Source organism: Primulina eburnea, chromosome 6, assembly GCF_022965805.1.
Source record: "Primulina eburnea isolate SZY01 chromosome 6, ASM2296580v1, whole genome shotgun sequence".
Taxonomy (NCBI): domain Eukaryota; kingdom Viridiplantae; phylum Streptophyta; class Magnoliopsida; order Lamiales; family Gesneriaceae; genus Primulina; species Primulina eburnea.
Window position 1 is genome coordinate 34,824,775 of NC_133106.1, and position 22,441 is coordinate 34,847,215.

The 22,441-nt window shown below is 37.5% G+C and overlaps 2 protein-coding genes and 1 pseudogene across 2 annotated transcripts; 1 reads left to right on the top strand and 2 right to left on the bottom strand.

Moving 5' to 3' along the window:
* Window positions 1-8,427: 8,427 nt before the first annotated feature.
* Window positions 8,428-9,810, bottom strand: LOC140834637 (protein NRT1/ PTR FAMILY 6.3-like). The gene is made up of 3 exons (XM_073199668.1): window positions 9,710-9,810; window positions 9,546-9,585; window positions 8,428-9,116 (listed from the first exon to the last, which is right to left on the bottom strand). The coding sequence occupies exons 1-3, from the start codon at window positions 9,754-9,756 to the stop codon at window positions 8,550-8,552; spliced, it is 654 nt and encodes a 217-aa protein (XP_073055769.1). The 5' UTR covers window positions 9,757-9,810; the 3' UTR covers window positions 8,428-8,549.
* An 11-nt stretch (window positions 9,811-9,821) lies between these two features.
* On the top strand, window positions 9,822-10,523 carry LOC140835503 (uncharacterized). The gene has a single exon (XM_073200995.1). It carries the CDS (start codon window positions 9,822-9,824, stop codon window positions 10,521-10,523), a length of 702 nt encoding a protein of 233 aa, XP_073057096.1.
* Window positions 10,524-17,737: 7,214 nt separating this feature from the next.
* On the bottom strand, window positions 17,738-20,676 carry LOC140834638 (NADH dehydrogenase [ubiquinone] 1 beta subcomplex subunit 8, mitochondrial-like; annotated as a pseudogene).
* Window positions 20,677-22,441: the final 1,765 nt, after the last annotated feature.

Consider the following 22,441-nt stretch of genomic DNA (forward strand, 5'->3'; position numbering starts at 1 on the left):
AAACATAAAAAAAGGCTCTAAAAACATCCAAACCAGACCTCTACACCCCTCAGCCATGAACCATATACTGCTGGAAAAATTTTCCAAAAGAACTCACTTGAACTCTAGCTAGTTGCACCCTTACCATAATTTACGTCCCTATCTCAAACCCAGCTGGACCAGCAATGAATCTACCTTCCCTAGACCATCCTAGGACACCTATGGACTCAAGGAACTCACGCCTACACTCCCATGCACTACACCCTTGCCTCCCGATCGCTAAACCACAAGATGAGCCAACCCGCGGCTTTTCCTCCCTCCTCATCGATCGGCTTCCAAGGTGGTTCCAGCAGCGTTCACACCCTCCTTAGCCATGACTCAGACCTTCCATGATCTGGTCTAGGCCTTGGGTAGATCATCGCACCGCCGGTCCCTCCCTTCCACGCGATCTCCTTCCCACCGAGCCATCTTAGAGACAACACCTCTCGATCTCCACTCCACAACGTCTAACCACTCTCACTACCTTCTTAACTCCCTCAAACCATCAGGTGCAGTCCCTTGATGAACAGAGATCGGCAGCCCCTTCACAGGATCAGAAATCTTGAGTGTCAAAGCATGGAATGCACAAATACATGAAAAAAACCGAAAACCATTCTTACTCATGCTTGGATCGAAAGTTTTCTTACATGAATGCAAAAAGGATGTTACAGAGCGTGCCTTGGATTTATTTGAACGAAAACTTGGAGAAAACACGCGCCGAGGAATCACCGGAGATAATCATTTATTGAAGAGGGGAGGGTGGCCGATGGTTACTGGAGGTTTTCTCACGAAAATGAGCTGCTGAAAGAGGAGTGTCGGCTGGTTCAATTATTGGTGGAGAAATAAGTTTAGTTTAAATGATGTTTAGGTGCTTAATTAAATAGTAAACAAATACCTAATGTACCCTAAATTAGTTAATTAAAAGTTTAAAGAGTTTTAAGCCCCATAAACTTAAAAATAGGCTTATTAAATCAAAACACACTCCCGAAAAATATTTTGTGTTGGAAAATTTTTGAAAATATTAGCCGAACCTTCAAAAAGTTCCCAAATTCGCTAAAATTTGCGTACCGTTAAAAATAAAATCATGCGGGTAAATATACCCAATAAATCGAAATTCTTGAGAAATATCTTTAAAACACCTTATATTAATTGATAAAAATTAATTATGTAATAAAATAATTTTTCTGATAATTGTCCGTTCTCCGTTCCTCGTTCGAGCGCGAAATGCAAATTAAAAATCTATAATGCATGAATCTTTAAAAATATCATGAAATAAATTCTATCATGCATTAATTATGCATAAAATGCATAAAAATAATTAAACTCTTAATTTAAATAAAACCCTAGATTGCATGAACTTTTAAAATTTCATGAATTAAATCCTGTCATGCATGAATTATGCATAAAAATAATTAAACACAAAATTAATTAGATAAACATACATTTAATGCTTTAAAATAATTAAATAAAATACCAAAGAAAAATAACTTGCTTACATGTAGTTCACGTGGAGCTTCAAATTTTCCGGACGTTACAATTAAAGCGTACGTAGCTAACTTTAATAATAGTCTCATATCGTGAGTGAGTTCGAGAGAATAGCTTGTAATAAGATCGAGTAGTATAGTTTGTGGATTTACAATTTACATAGAAATATTAAATTGGATACATGTCGATAGTTATATTCGTAAGGGTCGAAAACTAGGAGTTTTCATAAATCGATATGTGATTCACTCTTGATAAATAATTGAAGACATTTAATTACTTCGCTGAGTAGAATTAGTTTGACATAACTTGAGAAGGCGTGTTCAATTGAATATGAAATCATGTCGGGAGCATTAATTACTATCAAACTAATTAATTAATTAATGAGGGGTAGGTGAACCAATATTTCCAACAAATTCATTTCTTATTGAAATTTAATTATTTGGTCTAGTATCTATATCTCATTATTTAATTCTTGAGTTTTATCTTTGAGTTTTATTTAATTTTAGTAGTCATAAACAACCATCCAAATTTCGTTGCTAAAGATTTGATAACTGGAAATAATAGTTGTAAAATACAGTTTCCAGTAGAAAGAGTCTCGTACTCTCGTACATCATACTATTACTTGTCATCGTGCACTTGCGATTAATTTTCGAGCATACAAAACCATATTTTTATTGAGAATTCAACAGTGCAAGTTTAGCTCGATCAATGTGCTATTCTGCATGATGTGTAATTGGAATTGTATATGTATGTGTAAGTTTTTGTGTATATGAATGAGCATCGATGGTGGAGAAAGACAAATTTATAGTCAATTAAAATCGTACGGAATCGTTGGAAGTAAAACCGTCGCTGAGTTAGCGACGGCTCTAGCAAAATCGTCGCTAAAATTTGCGATGGTGTTTCAAAACCGTCGCAAAGTTTGTAGCACACACAAATTCGGTCACACCAATCATTATGCCAGATGTTTTTCACATCTTTCCCAAATTATCAATCTATAAACTTTTCTGGCGTGGGTCTAAAGGGAGAAAATCATTATTGGTCGACGTAGGTTCATGGTATGCGGATGATTGCTTAGGAAAATCCAAGAAACAGGAACAGACCCTTCGAATATGTGACTGAATAAATTTTTGTACTTGTATCAATTATGACATTATAAAATTATAGTAAATATAAGACCATCACATGTGTTTGAGCAGACGCCTTCTGTCGGGTTTAAGAAAATGACATCTACTCAATTTTGTTTGACCAAACTTACTTTACAGATTTTCCCTTCCTCCATTCATATCTCTATGCTTCATCTTCGTACGTGGTAGGAAAGCGGCGGCGTGTTGGAGGTCTAGCATCTCGCCGCACAGCTTGTCTTCTTTGGCGCCGACGAGGGCCAGCTCATCGGCAAGATTTTGCGTCAGGATCAATTGGGCGACGGCCATACCCACGTTCCTGACGCCAACTACGGTGATCTTGGTGTGGCGCTTGGTGGGGGACGGTGGTGCTGCACCTGTAATGGGGTTGAAAAAGGCTGGGGTTAAGTTCAGGCCACCGAGGCCCATGGAGGAGGTGGATGTACTCTTCTGTATGATGTGTACTTGGAATCGTATATATATGTGTGAGTTTTTGTGTGTATGGAATGAGCGTCGATGGTGGAAAAGACAAATTTATAGGCAATAAAAAGCTTACGGAACCGTTGGAAGTAAAACCGTCGCTGAGTTAGTGGCGGTTCTAGCAAAACCGTCGCTCATCCACGACGGGTTTTGTGAAACCTTCGCTACTCCGCGACGGTTTTTTTTTCGTCGCTAAAATTTGCGACGGTGTTTCAAAACCGTCACAAAGTTTGTAGCACACAAAAATTCGGTCACACCAATCATTATGCCAGATGTTTTTCACATCTTTCCCAAATTATCAATCTATAAACTTTTCGGGCGTGGGTCTAAAGGGAGAAAGTCATTATTGGTCGACGTAGGTTCATGGTATGCGGATGATTGCTTAGGAAAATTAAAGAAACAGGAATAAACCCTTCGAATATGTGACTGAATAAATTTTTGTACTTGCATCAATTATGACATTATAAAATTATAGTAAATATAAAACCATCACATGTGTTTGTGCAGACGCCCTCTGTCGGGTTTAAAAAAATGACATCTACTCAATTTTATTTGACCAAACTTACTTTACAGATTTTCCCTTCCTCCATTCATATCTCTATGCTTCATCTTCGTACGTGGTAGGAAAGCAGCGACGTGTTGGAGGTCTAGCATCTCGCCGCGCAGCTTGTCTTCTTTGGAGGTCTAGCATCTCGCCGCGCAAGATTTTGCGTCAGGATCATCTGGGCGACGACCATACCCACGTTCCTGACGCCAACTACGGTGATCTTGGTGTGGCACTTGGTGGGGGACGGCGGTGCTGCACCTGTAATGGGGTTGAAAAAGGCTGGGGTTAAGTTCAGGCCACCGAGGCCCATGGAGGAGGTGGATGTACTCTTCTGTATGATGTGTACTTGGAATCGTATATATATGCGTGAGTTTTTGTGTGTATGGAATGAGCGTCGATGGTGTAAAAAGACAAATTTATAGGCAATTAAAACCTTACGGAACCGTTGGAAGTAAAATCGTTGCTGAGTTAGTAAAATTCGGTCATTCATTACTAACTCAGCGACGATTTTACTTCCAAATGTTCCGTACGTTTTTAATTGCATATAAATTTTCCTTTCTCCACCATCGACGCTCATTCATACACACAAAAACTTACACATACATATACGATTTCAATTACACATAATGCAGAAGAGTACATCCACCTCCTCCTTGAGCCTCGGTGGCCTGAACTTAACCCTAGCCTTTTTCATCCCCATTACTGGTTGAGCCCCACCGTCCCTCACCAAGCGCCACACCAAGATCACCGTAGTTGGCGTCGGGAACGTGGGTATGGCCATCACCCAGACGATCCTCACGCAAGATCTTGCCAATGAGCTCGACTTCGTCTTCGCCAAAGAAGACAAGCTGCGAGGCGAGATGCTCGACCTCCAACACGCCGCCGCTTTCCTCCCACGTACGAAGATGAAACATAGAGATATGAATGGAGGAAAGGAAATCTGTAAAATAAGTTTGGTCCAATAAAATTGAATAGAGGTCATTTTCTTAAACCCGACAGATGACTTCTGCTCAAACACATGTGATGGTCTTATATTTACTATAATTTTATAATGTCATAATTGATACAAGTGCAAAAATTTATTTAGGCACATATTCGAAGGGTCTGTTCTTGTATCTTGAATTTTCCTAAGCAATCATCCGCATACCATGAATCAACGTAGACCAATAATGACTTTCTGCCTTTAGACCCACGCCTGAAATGTTTATAGATTGATAATTTGGGAAAGATGTGAAAATATCTGGCATAATGATTGGTGTGACCGAATTTGTGTGTGCTACAAACTTTGCGACGGTTTTGAAACACCGTCGCAAATTTTAGCGACGAAAAAAACCGTCACGGATGAGCGACGGTTTCACAAAACCCGTCGCTGATTAGCGACGGTTATGCTAGAACCGCCACTAACTCAGCGACGGTTTTACTTCCAATGGTTCCGTAAGGTTTTAATTGCCTATAAATTTGTCTTTTTCCACCATCGACGCTCATTCTATACACACAAAAATTCACGCATATATATACGATTCCAAGTACACATCATACAGAAGAGTACATCCACCTCCTCCATGGGCCTCGGTGCCCTGAACTTAACCCCAGCCTTTTTCAACCCCATTACAGGTGCAGCACCGCCGTCCCCCACCAAGCGCCACACCAAGATCACCGTAGTTGGCGTCGGGAACGTGGGTATGGTCGTCGCCCAGATGATCCTGACGCAAAATCTTGCCGATGAGCTCGCCCTCGTCGGCGCCAAAGAAGACAAGCTGCGCGGCGAGATGCTAGACCTCCAACACGTCGCCGCTTTCCTACCACGTACGAAGATGAAGCATAGAGATATGAATGGAGGAAGGGAAAATCTGTAAAGTAAGTTTGGTCAAATAAAATTGAGTAGATGTCATTTTTTTAAACCCGACAGAGGGCGTCTGCACAAACACATGTGATGGTTTTATATTTACTATAATTTTATAATGTCATAATTGATGCAAGTACAAAAATTTATTCAGTCACATATTCGAAGGGTTTGTTCCTGTTTCTTTAATTTTCCTAAGCAATCATCCGCATACCATGAACCTACGTCGACCAATAATTACTTTCTCCCTTTAGACCCACGCCCGAAAAGTTTATAGATTGATAATTTGGGAAAGATGTGAAAAACATCTGGCATAATGATTGGTGTGACCGAATTTGTGTGTGCTACAAACTTTGCGACGATTTTTAAACACCGTCGCAAATTTTAGCGACGAAAAAAAACCGTCGCGGATGAGCGACGGTTTCACAAAACCCGTCGCTGATTAGCGACGGTTTTGCTAGAACCGCCACTAACTCAGCGACGGTTTTACTTCCAACGGTTCCGTAAGGTTTTAATTGCCTATAAATTGTCTTTTTCCACCATTGACGTTCATTCCATACACAAAAAAACTCACGCATATATATACGATTCCAAGTACACATCATACAGAAGAGTACATCCACCTCCTCCATGGGCCTCGGTGGCCTGAACTTAACCCCAGCCTTTTTCAACCCCATTATAGGTGCAGCACCGCCGTCACCCACCAAGCGCCACACCAAGATCACCGTAGTTGGCGTCAGGAACGTGGGTATGGTCGTCGCCCAGATGATCCTGACGCAAAATCTTGCCGATGACCTCGCCCTCGTCGGCGCCAAAGAAGACAAGCTGCGCGGCGAGATGCTAGACCTCCAACACGTCGCCGCTTTCCTACCACGTACGAAGATGAAGCATAGAGATATGAATGAAGGAAGGGAAAATCTGTAAAGTAAGTTTGGTCAAATAAAATTGAGTAGATGTCATTTTTTTAAACCCGACAGAGGGCGTCTGCACAAACACATGTGATGGTTTTATATTTACTATAATTTTATAATGTCATAATTGATGCAAGTACAAAAATTTATTCAGTCACATATTCGAAGGGTTTGTTCCTGTTTCTTTAATTTTCCTAAGCAATCATCCGCATACCATGAACCTACGTCGACCAATAATTACTTTCTCCCTTTAGACCCACGCCCGAAAAGTTTATAGATTGATAATTTGGGAAAGATGTGAAAAACATCTGGCATAATGATTGGTGTGACCGAATTTTTGTGTGCTACAAACTTTGTGACGGTTTTGAAACACCGTCGCAAATTTTAGCGACGAAAAAAAACCGTCGCGGATTAGCGACGGTTTCGCTGATGTTTCACAAGACTCAGATGTTCATTTCTGGACGTGAGAGGGGTGTGTTAATTATCCCACTTCGGTTGGATAAATAATCTTTGAGTGGTATATATGAGATTGGACAATCCCCCCCCTTGAGCTAGCTTTTGGGGTTGAGTTAGGTCCAAGTTTCAATCTTTAACATCCATGTCTATTAAATTCAATATTATTTAAAGAACTGACATATGATATTTCAAAGAATGACAGATGCATCAGACACAATACTTGACAATCTGCTGGCTCGTGATCTTAAATTCTTCACTGTGTAAAATATGAGGCTCAGATTAATAAATAACAAGTTGTTCATGCATATCTCAATCATTTGTACATTTAAACAAATAATTTTATTTTATTGTGAAGGTAAAAATCGAAGCAAGATATTGTTAAAAACCAATAACAAACTCAACCAAGAAGTAACGAGCCCACATGGACTGACATTTTCTTGACATTTAGCAGCACTTGCCCATAGTATTTCTGCCAATTGATTTCTTTATTATGAGAGTATATATAATGTGGTGGATATAGTATTGCTCGGTTTCCGAAGGATATATAATAATATTTGTCAATATTCAGGGAAAAAACAGAAAAAAAAGTACGAGATATAATAAATAGGCCGGGCAGCGCAGTATGAATCTTTGTTATTATTCAAGTTATGATATGTTATGTAAAAATTTGAATTCAAGTATATGTATATTTTGCTTCATGTCTCTAACGACCCTCATTTGTTGAGTATTCTAAAAAATACTCATCCCTTACTTTAATCCCCACCCAGATAAGAATGAATAACAAATGGATGAAGATGAGCAAGATCAATTTTGGGATGGTAGAAGATCTTGAGTTATTCCAGAAGTTTTGAGGCTTAGTTTATGTTTATCGCTTCCGCACTATTAAAACATTTTATCAGTTTATTTTGGTATTGGAGTTGTAAAGACGGTTCTTTTGTTGATTATGAGAAATAAACTGGTTTTGGTTATATACTGGACTGCGAGACTTGTTGTTTACGATTATATGATTGTGAAGCAACGCCGGTGTCGACTAACCTCGGTCTCGTGGCGTGACATTTAAGTGGTATCAGAGCCGCCAGGTTCATAATCCCGATAGGAATTTTTTTTATTTTTCTCGAATTAGTAATTCGGTGATCTAAGCCCTCGAAATCGTGTTTTACGAAAGTTTCGTAGAGCCTACAAATTTTCGTAGGAAATTCCAAATTTGATTTCATCAGTTGTTCTAAACTCCTTAGTTTAGATTAAGCATTTATAGCTAAAGACCTTAGTTATGCCATAGAGACGAGTAGAAATCTTGTCTAAAAAGATTACGTTCCATTTAATTTGACCTATTTCTATGAAAAAAAATCAAGATTACAATTTTAAGATTATATTAAAAAATGTTGTGGATGTTAAATATTTTTTTTATGACATTTTTCTGTAAATGACAAATTATGTGGAGTTAGACATCATACCTGTAGTTTTTTTTCTTACAATATCAGAGTGCTTAAAATTTCAAAGATTATAATAAAATATTTTTTATAACCTATTAAGAAGCAAATATTTTTTTCCTGAAAATTCGGAATATAAGATAAAAAAATGATTTAGAATATGCATAAAGGTTAAAGGGAGAGCAAAGAATTGATAAAATAACAACAAAGAATGGGGATGTCAGTTAATACAGTTAAAAAAAATTTGTTTGGGCAAACTCACCGGAAATCCTTGCTGTGTGGTAGCTGTTGCTTCTTCTTGCTACCATATCCTTCATCATCAACATTGAACAAAAGCGAAGGGTCTGACGGCAGTTCCAAGTATCTCTTCCGCCACGCCGCCACAAAAACCGAGGCGATCTGTGTCAACGGACTGCCCACGAGTTTCTTGATACGATAACGTTTCGTCCCCGACAAGAACACCATCCACCCCACGATGATTACGCAGGCACAAAGCCCATATCCCCAATCTCTTCCTAGATTATCTTGAACGTAAACAAATACTGTAACTGCTGCCAGTGCCCCAACCATTATGAAGAAGAAAAACCAGCTGAAGAATTTGGTCATCTGTTGTCTCTCCTTCTTGTCGGAATCATCGAATTGATCGGACCCCAACCCCGAGACGCTGGATTTGAGGCCGCCGGTGCCGAGAGCCGTCAGGTATAAGGCCAGGTAGAGGGCTGAGAGCTGCTTGCTGCTCGCTGGGATGCATGATGGGCCGCCGGCGGTGCACTTCGGTGGCCGGAGACAGGGGATTATGGTTGAGATTGTCAGGATTGTGACACCCTGATCAAGAAAATATAAATATTAATCGGTTATTCTATTTTCAACCAAGATATTGTTTAATTAGTCTTGATTGTTTACAGTCTATGATCGATTCTAATTCTATATTCCAGTTTTCCTCTTCACAATCTATGTTTAAAGGAAGTAATACTAAGATGAATGATCAACGGAAAGTTTTATTCTCGACTCTTTCTATTTTCCTCATAACATTAAATAAAGATGCACCAAATTTTCAGGAAGTCTTTGTGTTTTTGTAGCCGTAAGTTATACAAAATCCGTCACACATATAAAGGGCTAGCTTGAGTTTATCTTCTTTCACAGATAAAAGATGAAAAAGGTATTTAATCAGGCGACGAAATCAAGAAATTATACATGTATATTTTTGGGAAACAAGAAATTATATTCATGGAATTTAAGTCGCAGTGTAATTACCGTTGCTTGAACGATGGCGAAAATGGCGATGGTCAGGTACCTGCAAACAAGCACAAAAAATGGAACCTTATGGAATGTCGACAAATATAATATATAATATTGTAGTTACCGCCATAATCTGGCATTTTTAGAACACAAAATATTAAAAATTAAAAGAAATTCACCTCCCAAGAAAAGTATCTGCTATGAACCCTCCAAGCAAACATAGCATAAAAGAAGTGCCAAGAAAATTAGTGACATTGTTGGCTGAGGCAGAAGAAAGAATTAAGTCCAAAAATGGAGGTTTCGGTGCAAGTTCCCTTTAGGTCCATTAGCTTGCCATCGAGGCTACAACCCGTTCATGCCACGAAGTTTGAATCCGAGTCAAGAAAGCTCAAATCTTGTTTTTCAAAAAATGTTCACGTTACCTTAGAAGCCATTCAATCTGGTGTATTGGGCTTAGCAGACTTCTATAATTCTGTTGAAGAACTAACACGTTCCAATGCTGCTCGACATGCACTTATCCGTCTACGGCAACAGGATGAATCAATCATGGGCTCGGTCGAGTTGCTGGATTCTTGCAACACTATAAAAGAGCTCGTTCAAATTATCAAAGAAAACGTTCGATCCCTTCAGTCAGCTCTGCGCCGAAAGGGCATGGAGAACTCCAGCATCCAACAAGATGTAGCCAGATATTTTTGTTGCAGAGAGAAAATGAAGAAAGATATTGCTAGGACCCTAAAAACACTAAAGAATTTGGAGAACAAGAATGGAGAAGGAAGCTTTGTCAGTGCTTTCGAAGAAGTGAATGGGATCGCTATTGACATTTTCAAGTGTCTCCTAATGTTCTTGTCTTGGCCAATGGCTAAGCATGGGGGTTGGAATTTGGTTGCAAAGTTGATGACCACAAAAACAGCGGGCTTTAGCAGAGATTTTAACATGATTAGTGAAGTGGGCAGTGTGGATATCGCACTAAATTCCCTGCAAGCTTGTGTATGATATTAATTTAGAAAACATATAACAAATCGTCGTGACTTTCCAAACAAAAGGAATTTGATATAAATGACCTAGAATCATGGCGGCGATGGTCCATCCGCCGGATTTGGATCTGACGGCTGGACGGCCCTTGTAATCCCAGGCATCGGGGAGAGTTTCAGCCTCTCATTGAGTTTGTGGGAGTGCCATTTCTCAGATCTCGGTTTATTATTATTATTATTTTGGGCTGTGAAATGTAGTTTGTGATATAAAGAAAAGCTTTTGGGATAATGAACGTGTTTTGCTCTTCAGTTTGGGAAAGAGAACAAGAGTGGGAGGCAATGTAAGCTTTTAACTTTCCGGGAGATTATGAGCTCTGAGGAGAGTTTCTTGGTCTTTTTATAGCAGTAGCTCTCCAGCTGACGTGACATTTAAGGACACAGGATTCATTGATTTTCCTATGACCACTCTCGATATATTATTTTTAATTAATGGAATTGCAATGACATATATATATATATATATATATATATTATTATTACATGATCAGCCAAAAAATAATGGAGAATAGAGACATTCCCAGCTGTATATTATTTTCTTGAAGTAATATTTTGATTAGCCACTAATATATAGATAAGCGTGTGTTTAATTACATTAACGACACACCTTCTTTTACAGCCCATAGTACATTGTCGATATTTAGAATTTTTCCTGGAACACTCCAAACTTCAAAATTTTTTGTTATATATTATCGAAAATAATCACTTTTTATGTGCGGATGATAAATCTTTTTCTCATTAGAGTTAGTAGTAACTTCACCCAAGAAGTATGTCAAAATTAGATTGAAATGTGTGATTGTTAAAATTATAATACAGCGAAGTTCCGAGATCTAGAATTGTTATAATTCTTTCCTACAGATCTGAACCCCCACGGTCCAGCTCTTCTCTACGTACAGTCAAGAAGAAAGAAATGAGAAAATTAGAAAACTCTCCAGAGATCTGCATAGCATGATGAAGAGGGAGCAGATCGGCCATGTTTAAGGAAAATACAGCTAAAACCCACGAAATCTACACGCATGCAGTAGACGAGTCTGACTATGTAATATCATATTTTAGAAACGATCTGAACTAACAGTTTCGTACTTGGGAGGCCAAGTATTGCAAATATATATATAGTTAAAAAATACATAAAAAATGTGAGCCGACCTGAAGCTGTTTGCGTTTCTTGTGGTGCCTGGAATGGCCGCCGGTGCAATCGAACATGTGACATGTCCGAAAGATGATCTAAGGCACCCATTTCTTCTTCTTCCTCCTTTCTCTCACAAACAAACCACCCAGTATTTATGTGTATAAAGCACCGAGTTACTTAGTATAGTTCTATTCTTCACTTTCTCTACGGCATGCGACACTTGCCCTACCAATAAGCCGAAGCCGAAGCCCCAACCATGCGACACTTTCTCTACGGCATGCTGGGTGGATTGTTCAGTGTGACCATGGGCACTCTCCGGTTTATTTCATCCTACCTATGCGGGCATTGCCCCCATGATAGGATGGATGGTCAAGATTTGTCCATGCATATGTATGATCCATTTTTTTTTTTGAAATTGTATGTTTGGCAAGATCTTGGTCATCCATCCTCTCATGGAGGCAATGTCCACATGGGTAGGATCTCATTAACCTCCCTCCCCCGAAAACTCGGTGTCGGTGTTGCACCTTACTCGAGGGCTTAGCCGATCTCGAGGCGGCCGCGTGCCTTTGCACGGCTCTTAAAGCCAATATTTTGGGAATCAATGACAAGCCTAGTAATCAAGGAACTGTATTGGACGAAGAGGAAATAGGAATGAAGATGGACATAAAAGTTGAAATGACAATTTTGGATGTTAGTTGGGCCAATTTGCAAACTTCAATGCCAATCCGTGATAGTTCCATATACAAGGTGTCCAGTTAGCATGAGCTTTCATGTTTCTTACTCCATGCTGCCTCCATTATCGCTTATCCATTTTGGTTAATGATCCAAATATTGCGGGCATGCAAGACTTCTGTCATGTATATTTTTGTAGTAGGGATTTTACAATCACGTGAACTCGTTGCTTTAGCTAAGACTTAATATATTCTTTAGAAGGGACGAAGAAAAAGAAAATCAACGAATTTATAAACATGTATCAAGAAATTTGAGAAGCAAGAAAATAAGTCAAATCCATATTGAAACTTAGTACCCTACCGCAAAAATGCGTAATCGATAGTCAAACAAGAATATAAGTATAAGCTTCTAGCTAGAGTTAGTAGTAACTTCAACCAAGAAGTATCTCAAAATTAGATTGAAATGTGTGATTGTTTAAAATTATAATACAGCAAAGTTCCGAGATCTAGAATTGATACCATCAGACATTATTGTGTTTCCAATCTTCTTTCATTGCTTGCTGCTTAGAACCAATCTTATGGAAGTTGCGGAGTTTATGTATGGTCAATGCATGATAATATGAATAGATTGAGTTGGAATATGGCTTGAGTTTGGTATTGTTCATCTGTTTCTTGTTCTTTTAATGCTAAAGTCAAACGAGATGCAGCTAAGTTTTAATCATTAATGTAGATGGAAAAAAATTCAAATTTAATGTCTATTTATTATTTTCTAAAAATAAAAGTTTTATCTCACTAAAGTAGGAAGGCCTGTTAAATTTAAGTGGATAAAGACTTACTTCTTGGGTTTGTCTTTTAATAATTGGAAAAGGCAATAATATTTTTCATTGCTTTATGTGGAAGGAATCGGCAACGTAATTCAAAGCCCATGTGCCATGTTGATGTCATTTTCTTTTATGTGGAAGAACCTTTTCTTTGCTAGCCAAGAAATGTCATTTCACTTGCACAGAATTAGTATATATATAAACATTTTCTTGGAAGAAGATAATATATGTAATCGGTGGTGAATGAAAGGCACTACTGATAATACCATTGCTGTGGTCAGTACCTACAATCGACACTTCTGTGAAATTAAAGATTTATAACATTTAATATGGATCTCGCTAGTTTCATGTAATTTACATATGATTTCAAAATTTGATGAAAACTATTTGTGGTAAAAGAAAACTGTTTCTCGACTCATCCGACATTAATACATTTTTTTTACTCGAACGCTGAAGACTTCATGGTCCATGCTTAATTACTTGCACTTCCCATTTAATTGCTAATTAATTATTTTTATTCGTATTCATATGTCGTAAATAATATATATTTTCTCTTATTATAAAACACAAAACTCGATTTCAAAAATAAAAATTGAATTCTTCTCTAAATTTATCAACAACTAAAAAAAATCTCGATTCTTGGGTTTCAATAAGTATTTGCAGGCAGTGCCAACAGTTTAAAATTATGTTGTTTGTTGGAGAAATTTTGAAGAAATAAGGTATCCAATATTTAGATGATCAACTGATTTACTACGGAATTTAAAACGTCTTATATAAAACATAAATGAGGTAAAAACCATTTTCATTAATACTACTATACCATAACTAGCGTCCATTTGCATGTAATGCATGCATACATATTTAAAAATTTTGTATTATATAATTCTTTTTTTTTTTGAATTCGAGAGATTATATTAAAGTTAAAAGCTGAAAATCATTTTATATAATACATTTTGATGTTATGAGTGATGATTATTTAATTTACAAATTCAAAAATTTAGATGAAAATAAAAAATATTTTATTAAGATATGATGGATATAGATATATACGAATTTACTAAAATAAGTTTAATGATTTTTTTAAACTTCCAAAGTATATATATTAATCTGATTAAGTAAGCACATGGTTAGAAGCGGACAAGAACCAGTGGAACCAGACAATCTTTGAATTACTTTAATTATAAATTTTTTTATCAGACAAAAAGACAAGAACAACCCCCAGAAAGCCACCCAAAGAAGACCAAAACCGCTTTTTATATTATTTTTCCGGAAAGAACCAAAAATAATAATAATATAAAACTATCACTGCTTCATATTAATATCATTTTATGTGCACATAATATTAAATGACTAATTTTATAAAATTATGAAACCTGTAGTTACAGGAGTTTCTTGCTCTCTCAGAGCGTCGATAGGTTCATATCGCGCGTCCGTCCATATGAAAGTTAGGTCAGTAAAAAAAAAAATCAATATTTTATTAAATATGAATGGGAAGTACAAAAAATTTAAAGGACAGATGAAATCGTCAATAACTTATTTTTTGGTAGGATTTTATTTTTTGTTTAATCAAAAAATATATTAAAAGTTATGTTTTGTGATAATATATTAGCAAGAGGAGTTAGATGCAGCAATGGGACGAGCTGAGGTTCGGATGTCTTCCTCATCCATGTCTCCATATTCAAAACTCGTTCTTATGCTCGTTTTTATCCTCGACGCCGCGGATTATTATTATTATCATCATTGAGATGGTTTTGTGGACGAAGATAACATTCTCATGTTCGTCTCAATTTGGTTAAACTCCGAACTCGTAGACGAAAATATATCCCCAACTTGCTCCGTTTTCTTCGAGTCTTGAATCCGCAGTAAAAATTCTTCGAGTCTTGAATCCGCAGTTGAGGGTATTTATGTAAAATGGGACTCGGGACGTAGTCGCGCTTACGTTGCAAAAAAGGGAATCTTTCTTATGTAAGCAAAAGTGTACGTTATCAAAATATGTCCAAAAAAAAAAGGGTATCATAAGTAGAAGAAAAGTTGAAACAAAACTCCGCACCCCTATTTTTCTTTTTAAAAAAACGTAGAAGAAAAAGTTCAATCTACGTACCTTTCAAATTTTGGATCCAAATCCCGACTGAAATTCAAGAATTGATAATTAAATTTTCACCAAAATATATAGCAATATATCCGAAATTTCTCAAGATTTTACGAAAAGCGTCATTTTCGAAATCTGCAAACGATTTTCCTACTCCATCAACTCTTGCAAAACACAATCCATTTTTCACACTGCTAATTTGTTCCATTCACAAAAAAAATTAAACAACGCAATTTCTAATTTAAGGTAAAACTCGACCCAAAAATAATTTAATTATTGAGTTAGAGTGGACTTGACTAGTCGAGACCTCTTTTAAAGCGAACGAATCAAAGCTCGAAATCGAACCACCAACGAAGCGAAATCAAGAATGATGATCATGAATCCAACCAGAGCGACGCCGGAGGCGTGGGGAACCTTTGGAAGTATTTCTTTTAAACCTTTCATGTCCATTTCACTCCAAATTAATTATTACAAATTAGCTTCAAGAAGAGTTAACATCATTCTTGTTTCTTCACGAGAATTAATTAATCTTGAGAATGACAATATTAAAACCGGTTCACTCGACCCTACCCCTGCGGACACTGCCCGCAACGGTCGATCCAATGGCTCGGATTTTTCCGAGTCAATTTTTTTTTTCTTTTTTTACATGGAGGTGGGCTCGGATCACTCATGTGGAGTGATCTAGGCCGTTCATTGCCCGTGCAGACACTACCTGCACGGGCAGGTTGAAACAAACCATTAAAACCATGGTCGGTTTTACAGAATCCCTAAATTAACCTGCACGGGCAGGTTGAAACAAACCATTAAAACCATGGTCGGTTTTACAGAATCCCTAAATTACACCTATTTTATTATAACAATTCCTCCAAACAATAAATTCATTATCCAGTAGAATCACATGGTCTACATTATCATGGCTCACTCATCTTTGAATAAAATTTAAATTTAAAAGAAAAGTTATTTAAAAAGCACTTTTTAAAAATCACAAAATTTTAAATTTGATTTTTAATTTTCGAAATTTAATTTCAATTTTTTTTATAAACCACAAAAATTTCTTTGCCCTATTTTTCGTCCTAAACCTTCTATTCTTCACTTTCTCTACGGCATGCGACACTTTCTCTATGGCATGCTGGGTGGATTGATCAGTGTGACCATGGGCACTCCCCCGAAAACTCCGTGTTGCACCTTACTCGAGGGCTTAGCCGATCTCGAGGCAGCCGCGTGCCTTTGCACGGCTCTTAAAGCCAATATTTTGGGAATCAATGACAAGCCTAGTAATCAAGGAACTGTATTGGACGAAGAGGAAATAGGAATGAAGTGATGGACATAAAAGTTGAAATGAAAGTTTTGGATGTTAGTTGGGCCAATTTGCAAACTTCAATGCCAATCCGTGAAAGTTCCGTATATAAGGTGTCCAGTTAGCACGAACTTTCATGTTTCTTTCTCCATGCTGCCTCCATTATCGCTTATCCATTTTGGTTCATGATCCAAATATTGCGGGCAAGACTTCTGTCATGTGTATTTTTGTGGTAGGGATTTTACAATCACGTGAACTCGTTGCTTTAGCTAAGACTTAATATATTCTTTAGAAGGGACGAAGAAAAAGAAAATCAGTGAACTTATAAACGTGTATCAAGAAATTTGAGAAGCAAGAAAATAAGTCAAATCCATATTGAAACTTAGTACCCTACCGCAAAAATGCGTAATCGATAGTCAAACAAGAATATAAGTATAAGCTTCTAGCCAGAGTTAGTAATAGCTTCACCCAAGAAGTATCTCAAAATTTGATTGAAATGTGCCATGTTAAAATTATAAAACAGCAAAGTTCTGAGATCTAGAATTGATAACATCAGACATTATTGTGCTTCCAATCTTCTTTCATTGCTTGCTGCTTAGAACCAATCTTATGGAAGTTGCGGAGTTTATGTATGGTCAATGCATGATAATAATGGAGATTTGAAGTTCAGTGCAAGGTTCTCTCATGGCGAAAATTTAAATCGACCTCAATAAACTTCGTAAAAATCTATGTATATACATGTTCTAATTCGGGTGCTTTTGATTTTTCTTGCCCATCAAACTTTGTGGTTCCCAAACTAATTGGACTGTAATAATTTGAACTGATTAAATACAAAATATGCATGTCAAAATAATTATAGGCATCGTATTTTGTTGCAGTCCAATGAATGTCATAACTGTACCTACGCCTTTATTGTAATGTCCATGGACTATCCCAATCTTGGGCTTCCTCGGAAGCCTTTTCTCGTCTTGGACTCCCACTGAGGGCTTTTGCTTCACGGGCTTTCTCATGCGTTATTACTCATAGAACTCTCCACACCAAGTTGGTGGAGTGGTACATCCCCAATCTCGAACCCATGATCTCCTGGCATAAGTTCATAGTTCAAAGAGACTTGGTATCAATTGAGCTAGTAGCCCAACTGGTACAAAAAAAAAAAAAAAAATAGGTTCTTACCGTCGTGTGATAGAAGTTTGGGAGAGGAGATTTAACTTCAAAGAGAATGCGTTGTGTGATAGAAGTTTGGAGAGGAGATTTAACCTAGATCTGAAAATTGAAAAAATGGAATGGGGATTTAGTTTCTGAAGATGATCTGATTTCGTTGGAGCGTGTAAAACATGGAGAGATGGAGCGAGAGTAATTTAGGTACTTCAAAAGACAGACCAAGAGACTGTGTAGTTATTCTAAGATGCCAAGCTTTAATAAATAGTAAAAGAAATTTCGATTTGGTAAGGTCAAATAAAGCGCCATAGGAATATTTATACTCATTAAGCAGCACTTTGAAGTGAGCCCATAGGTTGCATGCTAAAGTGCCTTGATCAGACCCTTGTAGTAACTATTTGATCAAACTATTGCTTCTGTGGCTATGGTTCAGCATTTTGATAGTATCCTCGACTTGACTTTATAGAGTGAGATTGAGATCTGTATCTACTCCCGGCTCATTCAGCAGCATCGTAGCTAGCAGACCCACTTTTGTTCAGAGTTACAATTCCAATGGATCCTCGAGGTTAAGTTTTTGGATCAAGTCTTTGATCCAACATATCTCAAGCATTATTTCAGATTCCAAAAGGGTCTCAGAGCATTTTTTTTAAAATGGATGCTCTACCAATACACGGGATAAGCCGCATCTATCTAATCGAGGACAATTATCGACAACTTCGGAGTCTTTCCGCTCAGAGGCGGGGGACAGCTCTCTATCTATCCTCAGCTCTACAATATCAGACATCTCCATCTAATTCATTGTTCTAGAACTACAGGTTTGATCCCTCTTATCATACAAAAAATTGTGATATAACCGATAATTTCCCGGGAGAGATAATGAGAAAAATTCTAGAAAGGATTTGTAGCTTGTGAGAGATTATGCAAACAACTAGATTAGCAGAAAATAGGCAAAATTGCCTCAACCAGCAGCCAAAACATAAATTTGGAAAGAGCTGGGGATAGTGAGTGGAAATCCAGTTATTGCCAGAGCCGCAATGAAACCAAACGACTAGGTTGACGTCTTGTCCTCAACCTTAAAGTAGTTAAAGGAATAACTAGGAGAACTGAAGAATGGAAGATTGACTGTTATTAATCACTGGAGCACATCATATACCAACTCATGGGCAAGCTCCGCACCTCCTTTTAGCTGTACTGGAGAAAATATCGCACAAAAATTCTGAATAATCTTGATAGTGTATTCAATGGGACAATCAATGCGGGGAGGAGCTTTCACATGAAGATGCAACTGCAAATGACTCGGTAGAAATAGTGACTCCATAAAGAATGATATTTGGCGTAGTTGGTAGTGTTTAAGTCAGGTTTAATAATAGGCAAGTATGACAATAATGTCAGGTGGAGATGCCTTTTAGCAGAGTTGGACTCTTATTCTACTTCTAAGTAGGAATAGGGTGTCATGACCCCAACTCACCCAATCACAATCACTCATAACCCAAAACTAGCAAGTGACCAATATTTCTTTTTCATGAAAAAATTCCATTAAAGTTACTACAACTTTTAAATGCATAGAAGCCCTAAGACCTGGCAATATCCAGTTGCAAGAAAAGAAGTGGATTGGAAATTATTGTTCTAACCAAATATACGTCATAAATTTTCCATCGATAGTTTAATAAAGAGAAACCAAAAGAAGACTGTTCGAGATTTGTTGTAAACTCCATAAACCTAATTTCATGAGAGATCTGACTTACCTTCAAAATACTAAAACACTCACATATCACGCTAAAAATTACTTGGGTACATTACTTAATTATTAAAGAGTTTTGCCCACAAAAATCTTGGAAGAAAAATACATACTAAGCGAAGTGGTGTAGCTGAAAACTCATAACCTCATAGAACAGTAAGAACATCGCACTTGGAAGAAAATTCATGATGACATCTGATTGCATCACTAAATAAAGGCAAATCATGAGAAAATGATAACTCGTGTTATTATCCAGCTGCAAAGCAGAGAAAACATTTCAGTGACACAGAAATTAATCTTCATCCATTAAAGATGGATACAAGTGCACAAGAAAGAATACACAAAATCTATTCTAATTCTTCATTCAAACATTAGCAAATCCTATTTCGTCATTATCTTAAAATATATCTCCAGAGAAAAAACATGGTATACTTAATTAAGAAGAATCATAGCCAAATTAAATAGACCAAGCATTACAGCAATCTTAGTCAAAAGATTAACTTGTTACACATAAAAATATAAACATCATAACAATATAGGGCTTGCATTAAAACAAAAGAAGGAATCAACAAGTAATGACTTACAAATGGGATTTTAGAAGCCTTATCATTCCACACAGCTAAAAATCCAAGCGATGCGAAAAAACTCAATCCTCCACACAACCAAGCTAAAGAGCTTCATACTAATTGAACATAAAAAAATTCACGGAACATCAAACTAAAGCTCAACATTCATTTCAAATAAAAAATCTATCCAATTGAACAAAAAGCACGTCAAATAGTTCAAAATCTGACCTTTCCAACAGTATCAGCAATGCGATCAATACATGGCTCCGGAAATGGAGTTCCATTATCCCATACAAGCTCATCGTTCACAGGAAGCTGCAACTCAGCAATGTATAGTGAATTAACCAAGGTGAGCTCACTTTCAGTAGCGTTCAATTATTATTTATTCCACGAAAAAAAATAGAATTCACAGATTTACGGGTTTGTCAGGGACTATGTGTTTGCCAACGGGGAGGCCCATACCCGATCGCTGGCGGAAAGAGGATGCGATGGAACGTGAAACGACACCGTTTGCACCCATGATCCGGGACGCAGCCTTGCTCAACCTTCCTGCCATTTCGATATGTGTTTTCTAGTTTTTGCTGTGAAATTTCCAGTGCTAATTGAAAGAGGGGAAAAAGAGATGTTAATGCGATGTAGCACATACACAATTGCCATGGGTTCGGGTCTAATGGATACACCCGGACCCGGACTCATTTGAAGTGGGTATGGTATAAAAACGGATATTGGGTCAGGTACAATTATTATTTATAAAAATTAATAAAAATCTTTGAACTTAATAAAAATATATTATTTTAAAAAAAATAATATTCTGAATTGAATACACTCCGAATACAAGATTTTTTTTATATAAATATATGAATTAAATATTTTAAGATAGGCAAAAACTTGTGTGAGACGGTTTTACGGGTCGTATTTTGGAAGACGAATATCTTATTTGGGTCATCCATGAAAAAGTATTACTTTTTATATGTCTCACTTGTTAAGATCCGTGAGACGGTCTAATATGAAACCCACTTTTTAGAGTATATGTTGTCTCACTAATGTCTCATTCCATGATCCTGAGCTTGTAATGAAATTCCCCACCTTTGCATTAACATCCAGCAGATCATTCCCTTGGCAATGAAAAGATGGAAGGGTCGGGATCCAAGGATCTTGTTTTGCTAAAATGCTTTGGCCGTTACCTACCCGCCAACAAAGTCCCATTCGAATGAGCTCTCGGCTCCACAAAAGTGAGCGCCAAACATAAGATGGATTGTTCCCCAACCCAGTCATCATGACATCTGTGTCTTTAAAATACCCTGCCTTTAGAAATCTTGCCAATAAAGAATGAGGCCTCTGAATAATCCGCCAGATTGTTTAGCGACCAATGCTTTATTAAAAGCGGAGAGTCGACGAAATCCCAAACCACCCATGCTCTTCGGTTTACACAAGCTGTCCCATTTTAACCAGTGCATTCCTCTCATATCAGTATTGCCCCGCCACCAAAATTTTGCACATAATTGTTCCAACTCCTTGCAAAGATTATCTGGGATTCTAAAGCAAGACATAGTATAAGAAGGAATTGCTTGTAATACAGACTTGATAAGAATTTCTCTCCCTCCCATAGAAAAGAACTTTGTTGACCAGCTTTTGATTCTATTTTCCATTCTCTCTCGTAGAAATCCAAATTGTAATCTTTTGTTGCGTAACGAGAATGTTGGCAGCCCCAAATAAATATCATGTCCCTTGACCACAGAGACCGACAGAACATCTGCAATCTCTTGCGATTGTTGAGCCGATGTACTCGGGCTGAACGTAATGGAAGATTTGTCAAAATTAACCATTTGTCCCGACGCTTTCTCATAAATCTGAATACATCGACGAACATTTACACTATCCTCCTTGGTGGCCCTGAAAAATATTAAACAGAAAGGGTAGTGTGGATACCAGATTTTGGGTTGGCAACAAAAGTGGTAAATACACCGTTAAAGATGGTTATCATAGGGAAAGAAGCAGCTTGGCTCCTCATCCTTTTCAATCATCACAGCCAAATCAATCTTGGTGGAATTTTCTTTGGAAGCTGCGTATCCTGCCCAAAATCCGCATTTTTCTGTGGCGTGCCTCTCATGATTTACTGCCTACACCGGTCAATCTAACATTGCATCACATCCCCACAGAAGGTACTTGTCTTCTTTGTAATTATTTTCATGCTTCTACGAGTCACTGCTTGTTATTTTGCCCGATTGTTCGGTTTGTGTGGAAGAACACCCAATTTTGGCAGTGTTTAAAATTGCATCGTGAAGCCCCATTTCTAGATTGTGCCTTATTTCTTTTGGCTACCTTCAAGCAAGAGGATTTTGAATATTTTGCTACTCTCTGTTGGACAATCTGGCATGAAATTTGCAAGATCAACCATGAAATTGACAGGAAGA

Coding starts and splice junctions, on each gene's coding strand:
- LOC140835503 (XM_073200995.1), top strand. CDS start 9,822: ATGGAGGTTTCGGTGCAAGTTCCCTTTAGGTCCATTAGCTTGCCATCG.
- LOC140834637 (XM_073199668.1), bottom strand. CDS start 9,756: ATGCTATGTTTGCTTGGAGGGTTCATAGCAGATACTTTTCTTGGGAG. Junction 9,586..9,709: donor GCAGATACTTTTCTTGGGAG/GTGAATTTCTTT, acceptor GCTTGTTTGCAG/GTACCTGACCATCGCCATTT. Junction 9,117..9,545: donor TCGCCATCGTTCAAGCAACG/GTAATTACACTG, acceptor TTTCTTGATCAG/GGTGTCACAATCCTGACAAT.